We start from the raw sequence: 23,554 nt of genomic DNA, 5'->3' as shown, positions 1-23,554 counted from the left end.
GCTTAACTAAATGTAACGTTTTGCATTCCAACAATGAATGCAAATGTGAAATAGCTCACTAGTAACATGTATTATTGCAGGCAGGGATTTTTTTTTCACTTGTTAAACATTTATTTTATAGTGCAGAGCTAAAACAACAACAACAACCATAATCTCTGGAGTCATGTGCGTGAATTACTATTTACCTCAAACCGGGCGTAACAAATAACGAAGCAAAAGGCGGGAAACCGAGCGCGCGCCGCAGATCGGCGGTTTAACGCCTTTTGATTGAAGTTAATTCGGGGAGAAGGAGGGGCGTCTGCCCAAAGATAAAAGAATAATCGGTATCTCGTTAAATCACAGATACCCGCCGCAGGCAGACCATTCTCGCGCGATCCTTTCAGAAGACTTGAGCCCTCTTTCTCAGTTTCGCTTATCATCCAAGAATGGAGAAGCGAAACGTCTTCAAGAAAATCCAAATGCCTCATGGGGAAAAAGCACCATGACACTCGTGACCTGGATGACTGAGAAACTCCATAGACGGTTGGATATTTCACGTTTTCTTGTTGAAGGCAACCCTTAGTCTTCACAAAACCTAAATTGAGAGCGTTGTAGCGAATTGGACTCAACACTATGATCAGAAGGGGGGAAGGAAATACTGTATGTTTAACACATGAGAAAGAACTGGCTTCGTAAACAGATGGCCGTTTAGTTTTGGAGAGCCGCCGATAGCTGGTCAGGGTAAGCAAGCTTTCAGAGTAGAGCTACTCAACAGTCGCAAATGGTGTCAGGAAATCAGTCAACGTCTCGCCATCGGTGGCATCTACAAATGAAGCAAGGCGATTTCATTGACGCTGAATTGGAAAGCACTTAGAAAATCTGGGCGCAGCCAAATCAGACAAGAGGACGCGGGGTGAATGTTTTTTTCTACTAACAAAACATGGTTAGTGTTTATTCGCAAAAAATTCAACTAGGAACTAACGGACCCTCTGTACCATCCAATAGCAGCAATCTCTGCCATTTGGTGTTTTATTTCTTCCACATTTTGAAATAATTCAATATGATTTTAAATTGGAGGGCTAGCGTTTAAACGTGTATCAATGTATTTTAGAAATAAAGACTTCTGACCCAGTTAAGCATATGAAATCAATTAATTTGCTGCAGAAAATCAGACTGATAGTGCATTTATTAGACTTAAATATACCTGAAAAATATTAGCTTTGTCATTTACACAATATTATTTTAGTTATGAATAATAATTCTTAAATGCAAAGATATTTCCAATAAAAAACAGAACTTTAAGATATATATCTTCAAAGTTACAATAATAGAAATTAACAGGAAGATTTTTAAATTGAGAAATTATATCAAAAGATAAACTGGGGATTAGTTATCACTATATTAATGTAAATCATTAATACCAGCCTAAATTAGCCTCAAGTACTGAACCCAAAAATTCAAACAGATTCTATACCTGTTGTTAACAAAAAGTAAGCAGGATGCAACCTGCTTGGTTCTTGGATGGGAGACCAGAAAAAGATCATCCCAAAAGAATACAGTGACTGAAAACAAATTTCAAAGGAATGTAGTGATAATACATTTCCATTATTGTTGAGAAGGAAACATTGTTGTCCACAAATGTTAATATTTAATTGTTGTAAGTATTCAGCTTTGGCAAATGAGATGAATTATAATATGATGTGAATGACATGGTTTGGGGACATGCATATTTATATAAAATGGTAAATTTAATCAACATTTATGCAGTATATCCAAATACATTACAGATTGTAATATTTGCAAGGTCAATTGCAGTGTTTGTGTATGTGTGGGCTACCTATAAAACATTGTTCTTATAATCATTTTTTTCTTTATCCATAAAATAGAATAATGTAAGTACTAATTTAAGGCCCAATGTACTGTATATCCATATGGAAAATCAAACAACCTTTTACTAGAGGTCTGAATGGTACATATGCATTACAATATCTAATAGTTTAAACAAATTTTACACATATTTTTTTAAATGCGGCAGTAACATCTTTTCAATAAATTGTACACATTTTCATATTTTTGCTTGTTCAAAATACATATGGGTGCTTTCAAATACAAATTAATGTTCTGAATAATTACATAACAGATTTATGAGATATAAGCCATTTAACATAAATGATTTATTAAAATAAAAGTAAGAATTAAGGAACAGCATGTTTGAGAAAACAGTCCTTTCTAACAATTCATATAAGTAGCAATTTTTCAGTGTAAGTCCCACATTTCACAAAGTAAAGAAGTCAGCTTAGGATCCCTTGTTCTCCAAGTTACTAGTACTTCTGAGTGGTTATGATTAAGTGTTCTGAGTTCAGTGAGCCGCCCTATGAGACGGGCAAAATGTTGTGGTTCTTCAGGATGATAGATTTTTGAATATTTGTACAGAATTCCTAAAAAAGGTTCCTGGAGTTTTTCTACATGTTGCTTGTTTTTTAGGAGTGGTCGATCTGAAAAATATGAACATGATTTTTAAATATGAAAATACACATAATTTTGTGTAAAACAAAACAGCTATGATTTCCAACTTCACCTGTTGTTAGGATATTTCAAAATTACAGAGCAACTGAACATAAAACTGAGCATGGCGCATACAAATCTGTTTGTCTATCCTTATGAGAGAATCCATTAATTTGTGTTCTTATGTCAATTACCAGGCAATATAAAAAAGACAGCATTGGATTCTTAAGTAGAAACCATGTTTGGTATGAGAATACTACTGTATATATTCTTGTGCTATTGGCTACCAATTTTCCAGAAATCTCTTATGCTCATTCAGGTAATCTGCTAATTTCAGCAGAGTAGGGATAATATAGTATTGTATCTTTTAAAAAATAAATACTTAATTTAGAAAAATAATTTATTAAAGATTTATTAAAATGTGGAAAATTATGGTATTCCTAAAAGAGAAAAATAAAATTTCTGTTTTAGAAACAGAGAAGACTGACAGCAGAAAAAGACCTCATGGTCCATCTAGTCTGCCCTTATACTATTTCCTGTATTTTATCTTTGAATGGATACAATACTCAGATTGAAGATTCCTTTTCCCCAAGTGCATTATTTTACATTTGGAAACATTAAACTGCAGTTTCCATTGCTAGTAAAGCTAAATCATTTACCATATTACAGATGCCTCCAGGAATATCAACCCTATTGCACACTTTAGAGTCATTGGCAAATGGGCAAACCTTCCCTACCAAACTTTCCCCTATGTCACTCACAAAGATATTAAAAAGAATAGGAGCCAGAACAGACCCTTGTGGCACACCGTTTATAACCTGTCTGCTCAGAGTACTCGCCATTAACAACTCTCTGATGTCTATGCTTCAGCCAGCTGCAAATCCACTGAACTATCTAATCTTCACTAATTTATCTATCAGCTCTTTATGTGGAACCGTATCAAAGGCTTTGCTGAAGTCCAGATAGGCAATATCCACCGCACCACCTTCATCCAACACCTTTGTGACATAGTCAAAGAAATCAATGAGATTAGTCTGACATGATTTGCCTTCAGTAAAGCCATGCTGATTTGGGTCCAATAAGTTATTGTTTTTTAGGTTCTGATTTATCCTCTTTTTGAGTAGCGTCTCCATCATTTTAACTATAACTGATGTCAAGCTAACTGGCCTGTAGTTACCAGCTTCTTCTCTACACTGGCCATTCTCCAATCCTCAGAAACATCTCCTGTTAACAGGGATTGGTTAAACAAATCAGTCAGGGTGGTAACAATGATAAATCTGAGTTCTTTAAGAACTCTGGGGTGGATGCCATCTGGACCCATTGCCTTATTTATCTTTAATCGTTCTTCTAAATCATCGGCTTCTAAGATCACTGGAGCTGAATCCGTACAGCTGAAAGCAATGCTGTATCCATCTATAGTGTTGTAAAGTGTCTTTTGAGAAAACTGAACAGAAGTAGCTATTGAAATGGTCAGTGATCTCCTTATTCCCATCAATGCATGTATTATTGCCGGTACTAAGCTTCGTGATGCTACAGTTTTTCTTCTTCCTATCACTAATATATATGAAGAAGGTTTTATCCCCCTTATTTACAGATTTGGCAATTTCTTCCTCTTTTGAGGCTTTAGCAGCATATATTATCTGATTCGCCTCTTTCTGTCTCATTTTATACACCTCTATCAGCTATACTTCCAGACTCTTTATACCTCCTATAGGCAACCTTTTTTCATTGACTATAGCCCTTACATCATTGCTAAACCATAGCGGTTTCTTCTTCCTTTTACCTTTAGTTATTTGCCTTACATACAGTCCAGTGGCTTTTAGGATGGCCTTTTATAATACAGTCCACTGGGTGCTCGCTCCTGTCATTTTAACCCTCCCCTTTAATTCATTAAAATTTGTTTTTCTGAAATCCAATACTTTGATTGCAGTATAGGATTGCTCACAATCAGTTTTTACATGTTTTCATTCTTAAAATTTGAACTTTGTTTTTGTAATTGCTAAAACTACCTGAAAAATACACAGTAGTTGCAACAAGTAATGCATACTCTGTTGCAGTCACATTAAGTTCTCCCATGCGTCTGTAGAAATAAAATAATGCGGTGATAAAATCCTCAGTTATACCTATAAAAATAACAGAAAATATCAGATGACAGCTAAATAATATATCATTGATTCAGTCTTAACACAAATATTAGGCTAAATATAAATGAGTAAAATTCATTCAGAAACATTTTTTGTGAGAAGGTTGTTGGCATAAGTTAATGGTAGTAGACATATTAAAAATAAAGAATTGAGTTAGAGGAATCAGAATGGTGAATTTAAAAAACCAGTGAAAATTAGTATATTCAGGGGGGGGGAGTAAAAGGTAAGACTTTTAAAGCTCAATGGAAAAAGCTTAAATGAAAAATGAAAAAACAAACTTTTAAAAAAAAATAGACCTCCAGCTAGTAAAAAGAAAACTTTTTCAAATTTAAACTTGAGAAAAGTAATATAAGTCCTTCAAAGTTATATGAACACAAAATAATAACACCCACAGTATCATCTCATCCACTAGTGTAGGAAGAACAAGAAAAAACTACTAAACAATAGTTTATTAATGACCGTATTTTTCGGTGTATACGAGGTACCTTTTTCCTCCCTAAAAGAGGCGGATAATTAGGGTGCGTCTTATACTCTGCCCTAACTAGCTGCTAACAATCTTCCCAACTCTTACCTTCCAGGCTCTTTCATTGTTTCTCTCTGTGAATAATGTTTCCAAGCCCTAAGTCTTTGCAGGAGTTTTTCCATTACTCTAACTTGCTCCAAAGAAGTTTCTTTCCAGCCCTAGCCAGGTACTAACAATGTTCCCAGCTTTTACCGGCTTGCAAGCTCTTTTATTGAAAAATGTTTTCCAAACCCTGTCTTGGTATTGCTTTACTTGCTCCAGCTCTAACCAGGTGCTAACAATGTTCCCAGCTCTTACCAGCTTGCAAGCTCTTTCATTGTTACTTTCTGTGAAGAAGAATGTTTTCCAAGCCCTAAGACTTTGCAGGGTTTTTTCCATTGCTCTACTTGCTCCAACTGTTTATTTCCAGGTGCTAATGATGTCCCCAGCTCTTATTGGCTTGGAAGCTCTTTCATTGTTACTATCTCAGAATAAAGGTTTTTTTTAGCCCTTAACCAGGGGAGAAAATAATGTGCTGAAGCTGTTCAGACTAAGGACGCTAGCCAGATGAATACCTGGTAAGTAGATTCTTTTCCCTATTTTCCTCCTCAAAAACTAAGGTGCGTCTTATACTCCGTTGTGTCTTATAATCCCAGAAATACGGTATATAATGATTATTTTAAGAAGTCAGTAAAAAAAAGATCATGGAACATATTAACAATGGAGGTGATAAACTATGTGAGAAACAAGGATATGAAATTAAGAGGAAACATTTAACAAAGTGAAATAGACACTAGAAAAAATGTAAAGAATGGTTGAAGTGACCAAAGATGATGCCAGGATTTTTTTTAAAAAGAAAAATATACATGATGGCGTTATAAAGATGCTAAATTCAAATAGTGAATTGGATGAAATAAAAAATATGACATGAAGATACTTCATTATTAAAAATTCAGCAGATAAATTTTCAATATATTTTATTTACTTTTCTGAAACTAGATATATTTAAATTAAATAATTATTTAGCCATTTATTAAATATATAACAATACCCTGTTACCTGTTGTACTAGTAGATGTTGGACTTTCTTCTCTATGAGACATTTCCATGGGATAAACACTTTTAGTTTGTCCACATATAGTATGGTCAGAAAATCTTAAGTGATCTACAATAAAGAACAAAAAACCCGCCCGAATATTCTTTTAAAATATTTTTAACAGAATAAATCAGACTACAAGAACATTGCTTGTTGCTTATATTGTTAGAAGAAAAGGTCATTCAAAAGAAAGGGCACGGATGGGTCAAGCTTTATAGTAAACAAGTATAGTAAACAAGCATGGTAAGCCACTTCATTGTATACATAAAATAAAAATACTGGTATTAAACTTACTTTCATGAAATGGTGTCTGATATTCAATTCCTTGTTCATTATATAATTGTGCTGAGCGTAAGAACATGGCTTCAATTGTAGAACCTTTTAATAGTGCAATCTGATCATCATTGGCTAAACTTTCAAATCCTATAGTGTAAAGAAATAGGTTAAATTACACTAAGGAAAATTTACCCTTGGATAATTACCTGTTCTGATAATAAAAGAATTAATTAAAAAAATTGAAGGCTGTAATTTTTTAGATTCCTCTTAAAATTTTGCAGCCTTAGATATGAAAATTGTTGCTGGAAACGTTCTGTTTCCCATCATAAAAATTCTATGTTGGACAGATCCAAAGGTGGGGGGAGGGGAGTTTCATGAACTTTCCAGGCAGTGAGCGAAAAGAATTTAGCTTCTAAACTGCTAGCCCAGCAACATTTTTCTGCTTGTAATTTGAAGAGAAGGAAAGAATAGAAATTATGTTTTGGTCCCACTTAGCCAATAGAAACATCCAGGGCTGTAGTAATCTTAGACACTCTGATACTGAATACTGTACTGTGACAAAGAAAATTGTGGACCTAAATAGGACTATTACAGACATTTGAAATATTTTTTAAATTGTTGTCCATTGTGAAAATTAAACTTTAAATGTAAAGTTGAAAGGCATTCCAAACGCTGAAGAAGTTTATGAATACACCAGGGGCTAATGATTTGCAGAAAGTGGAAAACTAGAGAGTATCACTGCCATAATAAAAGCACCAGCAGAACATTCCAGATCCAGCAATGGAATGGTTAAAGTTTTATCAGTTACATTGAAATGTACAGGGACGGCACATATTTAAACTGATTTTGATATCTATCTCTAATTTGGATTCCATCAAGTATCTTAGACTGCTATTATAATTTTGCAATGTATCCATTGTCAAAAATCATAAAAAACATAACCAACATATCAAAAACTGGGGAATGCCAACTAGATCAATTAATAGCAGTTTCCTTTGGGTCCAAACTTATTTATACTTGAACTAGAGCAGCAGTATCCAGAGAATATGTTAAAAAGTTAAGAAAGCAACACAAACAAAACTTTTGAAAGCATTGACAGTGCATACATAATCACATATAAAGGGATGCAGCCTTATTTACACTGCCACAAGCACCGTCTTGACTCTCGACCAGTTATGAATGCCACTAGAGTCGATGATATCAGTGTCAATTCAAGATCTAATGGACAAGATGTGAATAGACATTTTAATTCCATAGTAATAGTGGCTATTTTCAGGAACATCAACAAATAAATAGGAATAAAGACAGGATGAACAGCTAGAATGAATATAGAATACTGATAAAGACATATAAAACCATTTCCCCCCCAAATAAAATGAATTTACATGAAATAAGGAAATCTTGTAGTTTGCCACTGTGCTGTAGGTTGTTTTGGTAATATCTACCTTCCAAATCCAGTTATACAAGATCTGCCACCTGGGACCATGGAGATTATAATTTGCTATAGTCATACTGTATACCCAAAGTAAGTACATATTTTGAGTCAGCTAAAGAGTTTGGTCAGAATTAGTTTGTAAAATACTATATTAAAAAGGATTACCTGGGAGTCTTTTTGTAAAATCTACTAGGACCTGCACATGAACCATTGCTGTTTCCGAAAGACGTAGAAAATTCTCTTCAGCATTAGTATTTTCCTGTAACTAATTACAAATATTTAGAATGAGCCTATATGCCATTTGAAATACTACACCTCTCAAAAAATAAAGGTAAAGGTTTCCCCTTTCCAGTAATGTCTAACTGAGAGCCAAAGGAGCCAGCATTGTCAAAAGACATTTGCCTAGTCATATGGCCAAGGCACATGGAACACTGTTACCTTTACTTTCCCACCAAAGTGGTATCTATTTATCTACTTGCATTTGCATATTTTTGAACTGCTAGGTGGACAGGAGCTGGGGTTCACCACTCTTGTGGCACTGGAATCTTGAATCAAGCTGTCAGCTTTTCAGCTGACAAGCTCTGTCTTTACCTGCTGAGCTATCACGCCCCTTCAAAAATAAATAAATAAAAATTAATGTATAAGCACGTACAAACTTTTTTGCTTCCTCCACTGGAATGGTGCATTTTTGGTGAGCAACCAAAATATGATCAATAAGTTCATGTTCTGCAGGAGTAAATTCCATTCTTTCCTGGACCTTTGAAAAAAAGGTAGGCTTTACTTCAATGCCAAATACTATCATTAATAGTATTTATAATTTATATATGTATAATTAATATGACATGATATACATATAAATAATAATATAACAGAAACATATAAAATATAAAACATTAAAAATATATTAAAATATATGAAAGATGACCCTACTTTTAAAGGTTTGGTTGTAGAAGATACATGCTTGCTGTCCATTCCCTCATCTTCCATTTTGATGTTGCAAAGGAAACTACTTTTTTTCCTAAGTCGTTTTGATTTACATTGGACTTCAGTTAGCAAACCTATAAGAATTTACACCAAAATTCATAAGCATATTTAAGAACTCTGTTGATATTTAAGTTGCATTGTAAAATATATGGCACTGTTGAAATTGAAATTGTATTAATAATTACTATATTTGGTTAATTTATTCTATTCCATGATATGAAACTTATCAGAAATGTTCCTAAACTAAGTACATATCAGAAACAAGAGGGAAGTAGTTTTGGCACTCACATTCAGCCAGCATTCCCACAGCTTTACATTTCTTTAGGCGACATTCCTGACACTTCCTCCTCATATACATATCCATTTCACAATGACCTCCACTCTTGCATCTGTATATTGCATTTTTGGTGATGCTCCGTCGAAAAAATCCTTGCAATGATTATTTCAGATTATGACAAATAATAAAGAAATTATACATCAGCAACTTACAATACTTTAATTTGTAGTGTTCAAAATACTAATGTATTTTAGAAAAATAGTGTCAGTAAATAAGATTTAAAAATTACAAATCTAAAATATAATTTCTTAGAAGGAAATGAGCACCATTGAACTTGTCTTACTTCTGAAATAAATGGATGCTATTATGATAAGAAGGTAATTATTTGCAATTATTTATATAGCTTACAATGATTTATAAGAGATTAGACATTTTAAACAGCTTCAAAACTTCAACTTCAAAACACCTTCCTCCTCACCATCACTTCATGTGTAGATTAGGCTGAATTTCTGAGAATGTTCATTACAAACTTAATCTGAAGATTATCTGATATTTCCCTAAAATAGAATTTTTTACACGCACCCCATTGAAATTCAATAAGAAAATTTGCTTATTGAACTTCAACGGTGATGAAAATTTGAACACTTGTCAATGCTAGGCTTGATTAGTACAATTGGCAGGGACCATATTGCTGAAGACTATTGAGGGGGAAAATAAAACAATCTCCAGATTATGTTTGTTCATCTTCAGAATCCTCATTACTTTATTTTTTGAATAGCCCTGAATGTCCTGCTTTTGATCTTTACTCCTGCAACTCTAATACTATCAAACTATCTAAAGTCCACTGACTATTATCAAATGTCATTTGCAAATGAACAGAACATAATTTGCTTCCTGTAATAAGCTTAGACCTTACAATCCTACAATTTCCAACACCAATCTCTGTCCCCTTATCTTCTTAACTCATGTATACAGTATTTTGAATATATTATTGTATTATATATAATATAATATATAATATTTATATTTATTGTATTTATATGCTGTTCACTCCAAAACGGACTGAGCGACTAATCAGTATTTGGCACTTCATTCCTAAACCTTTCAAATGCCAGTCCCACTTAAGATGCAAGATTCTTTTCTTACTACCTTTACAGCCTTCACAGGTGAGCGCATTGTAATGATATCCTGATGCCTTGTCTCCACAAACTACACAGAGTTCTTCTTGCCCTTTTATTCGTAAGGCAGAATGATTAAGCCTGGGTCGTTTCTGTCCAAGGTATCCTACCCCATCATGATGGGCACCCATGCAGGTGGGTTTACTGAGTTCACAATTATTGATGATGTATTGACCATCGCTGAACTGAGAGTCCAAGCCATATGAATTGTAATGGGTCTGTGGAGATGATGTCTGTAATACTGGAGGGAACTGAACAGTTGAATATTGGCAGTAAGGAGCAGCTTGGAAATCAAGGTCTTGCACTGGATAACTGATATGTTCTGGTAAGATATCTGGATTGTTTTGGGGGGGGAAATCACAATTTAGAATTTGACACGTTGAATTGTAAAATAAGGTAATATTTCTATATCTAACTAAAATTTTTGATACTTGATTTTTAAAAAACCCACCAACCTCCACATCTGAGTTAAATATTTGCCACCCATCTTGTATCCAATGACTCTAATGGTTAAAGTTAACAATATAGAAAACACCCCAAGAGGAAAGTAAAAAAAAAGGAAGAAACAAAATGAATGACATTGTCATTTTATAATGTCCAACTGGAAATGAAGCATGTTTCTAGAATTATTTTCAGTTTTGGAGTCTGCTTTTAGGAACTCCTGTAGACAATATATCCTTTTCTGGAGAATTCATCTTTATTTTTGTAGAATTAAAGTAAACAGAATTTTACAGTACAACCATTAATATATTTACTTGGAAACACTTGCTCCTTGAAGGGCTACAGGAGAAGAATCTTCTGTTTAAAGGAGTACTATGCTTGAAGGAGATTCAATTCCCAGTGATTTAAAAAATATAATCCAGGAAGGACCTAAACATTGTCTGTGAAGACTTAACATCTGGATAACAGTACAGAATTTTATGAAGTACAAAAAATGACATTCATAACAGATTTTAAGAAGAATTAATGTGTTAAAATATTCATCATCTCAATAACCTCCATCATCTTTGAATCATTGAATTGAATGTATTTTGGGTGTGTGTGTTATTTTTGACTCCCTCAGATATAAAATGGCATCCCAAATAATCTTTGAATATTCTTCATATATGATTCAGAACATTTATTTAACAATTGCAGAAATTCTTGTTTTTACTAACACATGTATTTTATTGGAAATTTCTGTTTTACTCACCATAATACTGTATTGGCTCACTAAGACAGTATCCATCAGAGACTGTTACAAAGGTATTTGCCATGCTCTGTTCCAGTTCCAGTGCTTCATTCAATATGGATGTAATTGTTGTTTAAAAAAAAATCAGACCTGAAGAAAGGGATTGCATTTAATTATTTTAAAGTACAAAAACCAAGATTTTGCTGCCAAAATGGAAGATTTCTAGAAGAAATTTATAGAAACAAAATATACCGAAAAGAAGAAATGGAAAAAGCAATTCTATGAATGGCTTTAAAGTATAATTTAGTTGACAATATACATTTGATTAAAATCTTTTTTAGGCCTCCATTGAAAACCGTATTCTTTGTAGATTTGTTTTGTGTGTAGATGAACTATGATGACATCATTTCATTGCAAAGTGAACATACAGATAACAGAGCATGTTGTTTTATTATATATTGTCTGTAAAAATATGTTGGAAATATAAATTATGTAGTACTGTATAACCTATTTTCATTGCGAAAGAAGACTTACTACACAATCCCTTTCTAATACATTTCCTTCTCAAGTCATGCTTATAGGATTGGTGTTTTATGATTATGGGTTTGGTATTTTATGATTCTTGGAAACCTCTGCCTCAGAGATTCTGCTGCTAAAATTTGGTAATAAACTTCTAATGTTGACATGAGTCATAAGGGTCTCGAATGGAATTGATATTTTATAGTGTAATGTGCTTAGTTTCCTTAAAAAAACAAAAACAACAGACCACCCGTGACAGTAGTAGCAGATGAACAATTCTACCTCCTCCCACTCTGATGATGTTATCCAATCTTTAGATGACTACCAGTTACCAGAGAGAAAGAAAAAGAGAGAAAAGTAAATACCCTGGTCACAATAAAGCTGCCATAAAAATGGAAAAAGCCAACACTAGTTCAATCTGGAAGTCAAGAAAATATTCTGGTTAACATTCCTATACTTAGAAAAAATCAACATAAAGCCTAAAACAAACAAAAATGCTAATTATATTTACAGAATAGAAAAGAAAGATTGATAACTAAATAAGGAGAGAAGTAACTTAGAACTAAGGAAAAATTTCCTGAGAGTTAGAACAATTAACCAGTGGAACAGCTTGCCTCCGGAAACTGTGAATATTCCAACACTATACATTTTAAAGAATATGTTGGATAACCATTTGTCTGAAGTAGTGTAGGGTTTCCTGCCCAAACAGGGTAGGACTAGAAGACCTCCAAGGTCCCTTCCAATTGTGTTGTTGATTATGATGATGATCAGAACTCATTGAAAATAATTTGGAATTTTGAGACAGAATGAACAATAGAAGATTCTATTTCCTGGCAGTATAGCAGATTCAAAGAAACTTAAACTGGCATCCAAACATCTCTACTAAGTCTTAAATAAATTGAAACATACTACCGGTATATCATATGATGCAAAATAATATCTGCTACATTTAAAAATAATTACAGCAAAAGTTTGAATTTATTATTTGTTTTTTTATTCAACTAATTATTGAGGTCTACTATGCCCCATGCCAAATGGAAAGCCAGTTGGGGTACTCCACAGCCACCTTCCCCCCTGCTCCCTTCTTCTACCCCCCATTCAATCCCACTTCAGAACAGAGGACCATGCACTGGAAATGCATGTTGGGACGATCCTCTGGCGCTTGGCCACACAAAGGTGTACAGGGGCGTTTCGCTCTCAGCCTAAGGTGACAGGGCTACTGCTCTTTCATCCCTCTGTTGTGACAGAGCCACAGGGAGTCTCAGCAGAGGGATGAAAGAGCTACATGTGGTTCTAGAGCCCTCCTCCAGACTCAGCTTACTGAGGAGGGTGCAAGCAGCCTTGATGCCTCCCCTTGGCCCCAGCCCAGCTTCCTCAAAGTTGTCAGCTTGCATTGGAAGTGCCAAACAGTGGGACAGCTGTGAGAGCCAGGTCTCTCCATCATCTGGCTCGCCAATGGGGATGTTTCTGCCAGGCTAGCCACAGACATCCCAATGGGCTTTTGCATTTGGCGCTCAGCTGGGGAAAATGGCGCTTCTCCATGCCGCCACTTTCTTTCTCTTGGCCCCACCAATGAGGAATGATGAAGGCCAGGGCAATATCTGCCCATGCCATTTTCTTCCAGCCCCTTTTGCTGGCAGAAACAGCAAATGTACCAGAAGGAATCTTGTTGCCACACAAAGGCATACAGAGATGCTTCGCTCCCGCCCTAAGGTGACAGGGCTACAGCCAGGGATGGACTACTGCCCAGACGGTGAGGGGAACACAATGGGGTAGCAAAAATGGAGCTCCACCCCAGAGCACCCAATTTGCACTAAAAGATGTTGAAAGAAAATGCAGGACATCCTGCATAAGCCACGCCCACAGTGTGGTGGTAAAATTTTTGGTAGCCCTTCACTGGCTACAGCTCTTTCATCCTTCTTTTGCAACAGGGCTTCAGGGAGTCTCAGCAGAGGGCTGAAAGAGCCGTATGTGCTCTAGAGTCACAGGTTGCCGACACCTGATTTATGATATTGCATCAAGTTCCAAAAAGTTAGATTCAAATCACATAAGCTAATGTAATAACAGTTGTGCTTCTTCCTTTATTTCTAGTGAATCCCCCTCCCAAAAAATAAACCCTGACTAAAAACATGCCTAAAGCTGAATTTCATTTAATGACTTTGAATTAACCAAGCAATTATTTCCCTCTAGGCTTTTAATTTTAACCACATTGCAATTGAACTGGCATGTTTAACGTTTGGATGTCTTAAGAGTTAGAAAGGTTGAAAAACAGTTCCATGGTGCGTGAAAGCCTTGTTTACAGATTCTTGAAAGGTATTTCTGATTTGTAAGTCTTGCTTCCTCAGGCATCTCTTCCCCTCTTCCAGTACAAAGTAGCAAAAAGTGAAAAGGCATGGCATGGTTGGAATGCTGCCACTTGTTATCTGTTTGTAAATATTTGTTTGAAATAGAGGCAACTAGATGAATCATGAAAACTTTATCAATAAGATAAACTGATCAGTAAAGCATGAACCCAGTCGACCTGTTTTAATCAGCAAATATACATTTTTAAAAGTTAACATTGTGTGTGGTTTGCAATTGGACATTAAAGTGTCCTACAGGTTAAATAGCTGGATTCACATACATTTTTAAAAGTGAATATTGTGTGTGTGGTTTTTGTTTCAAATTAATTTTGAATATAGAATAACTGAAGAAATCTACACTTTCTCAACAACTCATTCACTAATGCAGAAATACAAGGAAAATAATTGTGTCTTCAAATCAATCAATTCTTTCCTCTATAAGATTCTTCCACTATAGGATTCATTAATTGTGACTCAGAGGTTAGATGTGATCACTAGCTGCAGTGCAAATGCCAAAGGCTCTCCAATAGTTGCCATAAAATATAATATAATGTCAGCAGAGGAAAATACATAAATATGCAGAGATTAATCAGAGTAGGCACAGTTAATTAATGTAATTACATTTTTTAATTATGCATGAGTTGAATCAAATTTAGGTTTAATCCTGGCTCAGTTTATTTTCATGGGCCCATATATTTTTTTGAAATGTGGAGCCTGAAATATTATTCAAAGGCCATTTTTATTTTTCAGACTAAAAGCGAGGGAAACAAGGAGTGGACAGAAAATTTCATCATGACATTAAAAAGAAGGCCAGAATTTTGTTTTCGTTATCAACAAACTTTCATACATACAAGCCTGGATAAGTTGTGTTTTTAACAAGTTTTTATTGTGGATTTGGCCCACTTAAAATAAGGATTATTTTTTTAAAAAATTAGTAGCTCCATTTTTTAAAAATAAAAACATCAGTTATGACAGGCTGAAGTGATGAAATAGATGTACAGTGTTTCAAATTACACTTTTGGATACTAGATGAGATTACTATTTATTTTGTTGAATTTTAGAGAAATTTTTAATTTTCATTTGTCTTAAATTTGAATCCCTAATTAAAAGTAAGCACAGTACTGGGTTTAAGCATAATAATAAATGGTTGTTAATTTAAAACAGAAGGAAGTTCACAATATGTTTAATAGCTGTTCCAGAAGAGAAGTAGATTGATTGAAATTGATTGGTTGGGTATGTAATTGTAAACTATAGTTGCCCATTTTATTAAAATACAGTGAATATTGTTTTTAAAGTTGTGTTTAATTACCAATCTTGTCTATCCATTTGTGGCAAAATTGAAGTAAATATAAGCATCCTTTTCCTGAATATTCTAAGAACAGAATAGATAGGTGGAAAGTACGGAGCCACAATGAGTTTCGTAATTCTTTTATAATCCAGATAGTTTGCATAAATAGCAGGGCAACCTTCAAAATACAGAATTTTAGATCAATATTTTGCCGGGTAACAAATGTATGGTGTTTGTAATGGCAATTTGAATAGTTGTCATATTTGGCACTGTATAAATTAACAACTATTTTAAAATAGTTGCTTTTGGTCCATGAAGCAGCATAAAAGTATGCTATAATAATTTACTCTATGACAACAGTTGAGCTCTAATCTTGCTGAATAACAAGACCAATGAGTGGTGCATGATCCTCTTATAAATTTAATGTAAAACAAGACAAAGCAATACAGTCAAACCAGAAGGTCAGAAAAACGGACTTCCGGTTGAAGGACTACCAAAAGTTTTACTACCACACTGTGGGTGTGGCTTATGTATGACGCCCTGCATTTTCTTTCAACATCTTTAAGTGCAAATTGGGTGCTCTGGGGTGGAGCTCCATTTTTGCTACCCTACTGTATTCTCACCCATCCGGGCAGCAGCCCACCCCTACCCAGAGTACAAAGAACAGACTTCTGGTTTGCCCGGTGTGCTGTTTTTTGCACTTTAGATGGTAGAGGTTCAGGGAAGCTTCCTGAAGCCCTGGAGTCAGTGAAGGGCTACCAAAAATTTTACTACCACACTGTGGGTGTGGCTTATGCATGACGCCCTGCATCTTCTTTCAACATCTTTCAGTGCAAATTGAGTGCTCTGGAGTAGAGCTCCATTTTTGCTACCCCACTGCGTTCCCACCCACCCCGGTCCAGGCAGTAGCCCACCCCTGCCTGGATTACAAAAAACAGCTCAGTGGACAAACCGGAAGTTTGCAAAATGCATTTCCGATTTGCTCGTTGTGCTGTTTCTTTGCATTCCCGGGCTTCAGGAAGCTTCCCTGAACCCTCCAGAATGCAAAAAAAACCCAAGAATGGGCAAACTGGAAGTGCGTTTTCTGAATTTCTAATTTGTCCATTGGGTGATTATTATTTTTTTGCACTCTAGAGCTTCAGGGCAGCTTTCCTGAAGCATCCAGAGGGAGAAACAGCCTTTCTGAAGGCCGAAAATCAGCTGGCCAGTGCGTGCATGCCGGAGCTGACATAGGGCAACGTTTCACTTTCCCTCTGATATTGCTCCACGGGCCACCTGTGGCATGCGTGCCATAGTTTTGCCATCGCTGGTCTGGAGTATTGGGCAACTTCCGTTTACTCAGTCCAATGGATTGCGTCCCAGAGGATAAACAATTTCCCAGTAAATTGCACTGGATCTGTGTCGCCCAACTCTCATGGACCATGGAATGGCTGGCCAGGAAGGTTCAACTTTCCCCCACTTCTTTTTCTACTACCATGGTTTCAAATCCTGGAAGTAGGCAGGAGAAAAGAGTGCAAAAAAAGGCTAGGAAAACAAATTAAAACCCCAACTGTCATATTGAAAAATACTCAGAAAACAAATTGCAAGGCACCATGGCACTGTCTTAAACGGAAAGAAGTTATCTGATGTTCATGAACAATTCCTTCAGACAGTATTGCTTACTGTACAAACTGCCTGTTGGGGCCTTTTTCTTTTTTCATGAGTCTAGCTGTCATACATGAGACCACTAGATCCATGGAGTTATATAGCCTGTATAATTCTTGATTGTTGCTATGAGAACCATATTCTTCACACAGGCAAGAATTGGATACCTGACACTTCCTGCTGCCCAAACAAAAATAGCTTTTCTTTGGAACCTGACTTTCCAAGTAATATTTCTATTCTGCATAAACTTTTTAAACATCTAACATCTGCATAAACTTTTTAAACACCTTAACTTTCCTCCAATGTTTCTGAGGTGTGCACGAAATATTTACTTGTGATTTAAAGGCAAAGAAAGGTACCACTGACTCCAGTGACTAGATAAAGAGATCTCATTCATGGAGTTTTCTTTGTTGAATCCTCTGAGGAGAACAAGTGCTACAGAATCTCTCTTCCTATTGTACCCCCTTATTCCAGAAATCGATATTAGAACAGAAGGGGGAAACTGGTAGGGGGAACTAAACTGTGATGGGGAAAATTGTTAAAAGTTGTATTTGTCATCAGAGGAAGCATGTATTGGCATTTTGCATATAGAAGAAAGCTTCACAAAATAATGGCTTTAAATTTGCTTTAAGTAAAGGTGATTATAATTATGATAAGGATGCAATTGGACATATTTGTGTAGGAAGCTTATGAATTAAAGTGTTTTACGGATTAAATAGCAGGATTCATTCATTATCATGCAAAAGAAGCAAAATAAAGGAGTTGCTTATTTTATACTGATCTTAATATTTTAACATTCAAAAATAATGAATGTTACTAAAAATCTCATGGCAAAAAATTATTTATTTATTGCAAAGAAACTGTGCAGCTGTTAACTATTATAAATGCCAATAAAAATGTAATACTTGCTTTATTGCACAATGTAGAGCATAGGCCTCAGAGGAGACCCCCCAGGGAGTATTTCAGAATGTTTCAATTGACAGTCCATTAACATCTATCGTAAATATTTTGACAGTAGTGTCAAAAGGGAAATTTCTTGACCAGAGAGAATTTTAGGAATTTGAGCAGAAAGTCTTCCTGCATTTCTGTAGTGCATTTATTTCCTGGGAGGAAAAAATCTAGAGTTACAAAACCATCAGATTTGACCAAAAGTTTCAAATCTTGATTTGGATTTTGTCCTAACTCTTTCTTCAGACCCTAATATACAAAAATAACTGGAACTATTGCTGTCATATAAAAATTTAATTTTACATAGACAACTTTGATTATTTCTAATGGACTTTAAATTTTTCAGTGTTTTAGCATTAAAGCTTCATAACGATAACAGAAATATGAAGAATTGTTAATATGTCAGGGACTTATTATTTTGCATTGTTTAATTACTTTGCTATATTTTCCTTTACATGCTACAAGACTTAAAAAAATTAAAATATGACTACATTTAAGACTACTATTATAAAGCAGTTTTTAGTTTGTATAAAGCAGAATTCATTTTCAAATATTATATATTTGTAAATGAATTCCTCTGAAGTTTTGAGTCATTTGAAATGAAGTAAAATCTACATAGAGAATTATCTGTAGAAATAAAATAAATCGATATGACCCGCCATGGATGGCAACTTCTTTCTCTCTCACATAGACACAGAGAGAGAGAAAGACAGAGAGACAGAGAGACAGACAGACACACACACACACACACACACACACACTGTATGTAATGGTTTGTAATTATGAGCATTACATACATACCAGTAGTGGGTTCCAAACCCATAGCTACAGGTTCATGTTCACACAAACACGTGCATTTCTGCAGATTAACCAGAACCGGGCCGAGCCAGGAGCAACCCACCGTTGATACATGCATACATCAGCATACACATTTTCTCAAACTTGAATGTGTAAAAGCTTTATTTTAAAGCAAATCTGTTAACTATAAGGAAAAATTAACCGAATACATCTACAACTGTTTGCATTCATGACTATACTGCAATACATTTCATATGTGACATTACTCTTGCTTTCTCTCCAGCTAAATAATTCCCCATTATTGCATCTATTTTATATACTCAAAGGATGCTTCCCAGCAGAAGGTTTTATTAATACTGAACGTGCTGAGAAATACATTTCTCTGACTTCCGCAATCAATAGGATATCAATATCGATATATCTTCTACTCACTGATACTATCAAAATCACAGTGATTAATACAATCATTACGGTGCCAAATTTCCCTATAAGTACTTCTAAATCATTGTTTAAGTGGTATCACTGTGGAGAAAATTATCAAAATTTATCAAAAGATAGCAATTATCAAAAGCTACCTTTAGAGATGGAAAGTGTAAGCATATGAAATGGAAGTAAAATTTTCCAGTGAAAATAAATGGGAGTTTTTCTATTTGGACATTCCAGTCATAATTTAGTTTATATTATATAATAATAATAACAATAATAATAATAATAATAATAACAACAACAACAACAACAACAACTATTATTATTATTATTATTTTATTAGATTTGCATGCCATTCCTCTCTGAGGACTTGGGGCAGCTCACAACAACAATAACAATACAGTATAGTACAAATCTAATAGTTAAAATTAAAATCCCATGATCATTAAAAAACAATCAAAACTACACAACCATGCCATATAATACGAAGAATAACATAGGAATATCATACCATACCATACTCAAATATAATAAGAATATCACAAAATATTCCCATTGTAACAAATTATAATGTTTTGTAAAGCCAAATATAGTTCTATTTAAAATAGAAATAGTAATATTGTTACCATTTTATTTAATATCACAAAATGTTAATATCTCCATGTTGCAGTCCCATGTTTGTATCCAATAATTCTAGATTATTCAAGATTAGTTTGTGTATTTCATTATTGGTTTAGAATGGAAAGATGCACCATTTTTCTTTTCAGTGTGTTTAATGAATATATTGTTAAACATTATATTAGTATGGTTAGTTTACTAATTTATTCTGTTCCAGAAGATGGGACAGAACAATCAGAGTAACTTAAAAAGCAATTGAATATCTTATCTTTAAAAGACTAGAATGTTCATTGCAACAATGTAATATTATATAACTCAATATTCAATTTTCAGATAATAGAAGCCAAGGCACGTATATGTGGGTGAGAACTAAATATGTGCCAGTATTCTTTTCATTGAAAGAGAATGTAGATGATAAAGTTGAAAGTCCTGCTTCTGTAGATAATAGATAGATAGACAGACAGACAGACAGACAGACAGACAGACAGACAGACAGACAGACAGACAGTCTCACATCCCCACACTATTTCTAACCAAGAAAATAATTAAAATGAAAAAAAGTAAAAGCAATTGAATAACTAAATCTTTCATCATAATTAAGTTCTGCATTTTGAAAGTCACATGACAAACTTGACATAATGATTTTAAAGTGTAGTATTTTTTTAAAATGGACAATTTTGAGGCAAAAGTGAATAAAATTACTTACACCACTTCGTTCCAGGGAACTGTCCTCTTATAGTCCCTCTTTTCAGCCCTCTTATAGTTCTTCTTTTCAGTCCATCTGGAGCAAAGAGGGTTTTCTGTATTTATCTGTTTCTTTGCACTCACTTTGGCTCCAAATGCATTACAGAGCGGCACTTCACTCTATCTTAGAGACACAAACTTCCCACACAGCCATCCCCAGGGTCAAAGCAAGGGCAGCTGCAAGATCACATAAATCAAACAATAACTGAATCATCAGGGACAGAGGCCATCAGGATCTACACGTCACATTTTCCCAGCAATCTCTGGAGCCAGCTCTCTCAACTTTTTGGTTGTCCTGATTCAAAGTTTGACATATGCTCATTTTGATTGCTTCACACTGTTAACATAGCACGTTACCAGCACAAACTGTCTGCACCTTCTCATGGAAAGACAAACAGCAAGCAGAATGCAACATGGTGAACAGAATTTAAAACCAGAAATAGAGAAGACAGGATTCTACTCTACTTCTACTCAGATAACATTGGGCTAATTGTTATTTGTTTCACAGCATCATTCAGTGTTGAAGGAGGTAGCTAGACAATATGTTTGTTTAGAATGAACAGAGGATTAAAAAGTAACAAATAGATAACAAAATACTTATTCCTGCCATGCTATTTTTATAATTATCCTGTCCCATTCATAGATTTGCCTTATACATGTTTGCTTAAACATGGTTTGTTTAACAAGCCACAGGTGGCTAGTTCACATCACACATTGATTTAACATGTTTAAATCAAACTTAAATATCTTCAAGATCATTTAATATGGCGTATTTTTTCTTTATAGAATTCTAGAAATAATGTTACCTCTACTTTTAATCCTTCTTTCATTTCTTCTTCAACTTACTTTCTTTTCATGCAAATTTTTATCAAGTTATCTTGTTGAAGATGGAATAGATGATTTTTAGTTGTGACCATTAGAAGCAATATATCTGAAAAGCAGACCTGGTGATATCCAAACTATCATAATAGTAGCGTCAATAGGTCTGGATTTCTCGACAATGCATCAGATGTAATGTTCCAGATAGATAGATTCTTCATCAAGATGGTTAGCTGTCAATCTATTTTGTGGGCCCCATTTAAACTGTTGTTTTAAAACTTTATAATTTTAAATGTTTTGGGGTCAAATACTTTAAAGGACCGCCACATTCATATTTATAGTATTTCTCTGAATAGTAAGATTTTTCATGGACTTACAGGAGGCATAGAGAGGTAAAATAATATAGACTTATCAAGGTGACAGAACCTCTAAGTTAAGATGACATAGAGTCAAAGGTGATGGGTAGAAGTGCATGTATCTCAATATAGAGAATAGATAAGCAATATAGAGAATATAGAGAATATAGAGCAATATAGAGAATATAGAGCAATATAGAGAATAGATAAGAAACAGTATTTCATAATCCAGATCCTAGTGGCATTCCTTACAACCATCACAGTTTGTCTCAAAGTAAGGTCATCTCTGCTTCCTGTTTCTTCAAATTAATCTGTGTATATAGTTTATCTGTACTGTAGACAGTGGGGCAGCTGGATATGAAAAGTAAACTACAGTAATACCTCATGATACGAACTTAATTGGTGCAAGGAGGAGGTTCGTAAGACGAAAGGTTCGTAAGATGAAACATTGTTTCCCATAGGAAACAATGTAAAGTCAATTAATCCGTGCAACCAAAAAACCCCCCGCAAAAAAACAGCTTTCGGCGACTGCTGGGAAGCCACGCGGCTGTTTTAAAAGGTGACAGCCGGCCTGGGGGGCTTCCCAGCACCCCCCCCGAACCCGGGGGTGCTGGGAAGCCCCCCAGGCCGGCTGCGACCTTTTAAAACAGCCGCGCCACTTCCCAGCTGTCTCCGAACACCGAACGCGGAAGTTCGGCTTTGGCGTTCGACTTCAGGAGACAGCTGGGAAGCGGCGTGGCTGTTTTAAAAGGTCGCAGCCGGCCTGGGGGGCTTCCCAGCACCCCCCCGAACCCCAAACCCAGGGTTCAGAAAAATTTTGCCTCTTCTTACGAACTTTGTTCGAGTTACGAACCGGCGTTCGGGAGGCTTCTGGGAAGCCCCGCGCGGCTTCCCAGCAGTCTCCGAACGCCGGTTCGTAACTCGAAAAAAGTTCATAAGAAGAGGCAAAATTTTTCTGAACCCCGGGTTCGTATCACGAGTTGTTCGTAAGACAAGGGGTTCGTATCTTGAGGTACCACTGTACTATTGGTTTTGTCATTATTGATCATGTACTGTGGCATCATGACTGTTCTCCTACAACTCTGATAGTAAACATTGCAGTTATTAATACTGTGAGCACGCATCACATACCCAAGTTCAATATATGTATTTTAAAAGTTACTATCACAGAAATGTCACAAACCTCCTGTACCTCCATAAAAAAATTGAATCTTGGTGAACATCCACTGGGATTGGTATTTCTTGGAATCTTGGTGAACATCTACTGGGATTGGTATCAACATTCTGAGAAACAGACAAGTCAGCTGTTTCAGGACACTTTACTGCAATGTGAATTAATCAGTACATACCACTTGGAATCAAGACTTGCAGTGTACACATTTTTGGTGAAAAGAGAAACATTACATGTGTGCAAAGATGTCCAAATATTTTACAGATTGTTGTTGCTGTTAGTTGCAAAGTTGTGTCCAATCCATCGCGACCCCACGGTCAATGTTCCTCCAGGCC

General features: G+C 35.3%; 2 protein-coding genes across 3 annotated transcripts in view; both read right to left on the bottom strand.

Moving 5' to 3' along the window:
* SYCP1 (synaptonemal complex protein 1) overlaps positions 1–266 on the bottom strand; it is an 82,932-nt gene extending 82,666 nt beyond the window's left edge. Inside the window, exon 1 of the mRNA XM_070745690.1 lies at positions 186–266. The gene's annotated coding sequence lies outside the window, so the exon portion shown is untranslated. The remainder of the gene's footprint in view (positions 1–185) is intronic.
* Positions 267–1,147: 881 nt separating this feature from the next.
* On the bottom strand, positions 1,148–20,913 carry LOC139164069 (bile acid receptor-like). 2 transcript variants are annotated; one of them, XM_070745691.1, is made up of 11 exons: positions 20,836–20,913; positions 11,568–11,696; positions 10,347–10,709; positions 9,209–9,349; positions 8,867–8,994; positions 8,589–8,693; positions 8,102–8,201; positions 6,520–6,648; positions 6,190–6,294; positions 4,494–4,607; positions 1,148–2,474 (listed from the first exon to the last, which is right to left on the bottom strand). In XM_070745691.1, exons 2-11 carry the CDS (start codon positions 11,629–11,631, stop codon positions 2,236–2,238), a joined length of 1,488 nt encoding a protein of 495 aa, XP_070601792.1. In that variant the 5' UTR covers positions 11,632–11,696; positions 20,836–20,913; the 3' UTR covers positions 1,148–2,235. The 2 variants fall into 2 exon arrangements, with proteins under 2 accessions (XP_070601792.1, XP_070601793.1); XM_070745692.1 differs by lacking the exon at positions 20,836–20,913 and adding an exon at positions 18,249–18,329.
* Between the last annotated feature and the right edge of the window lie 2,641 nt (positions 20,914–23,554).

Source organism: Erythrolamprus reginae, chromosome 3 (assembly GCF_031021105.1).
Source record: "Erythrolamprus reginae isolate rEryReg1 chromosome 3, rEryReg1.hap1, whole genome shotgun sequence".
Lineage (NCBI taxonomy): Eukaryota > Metazoa > Chordata > Lepidosauria > Squamata > Dipsadidae > Erythrolamprus > Erythrolamprus reginae.
The sequence above is the reverse complement of the archived record's forward strand: the minus strand, read 5'-3'. Positions and strand labels throughout refer to the sequence as shown.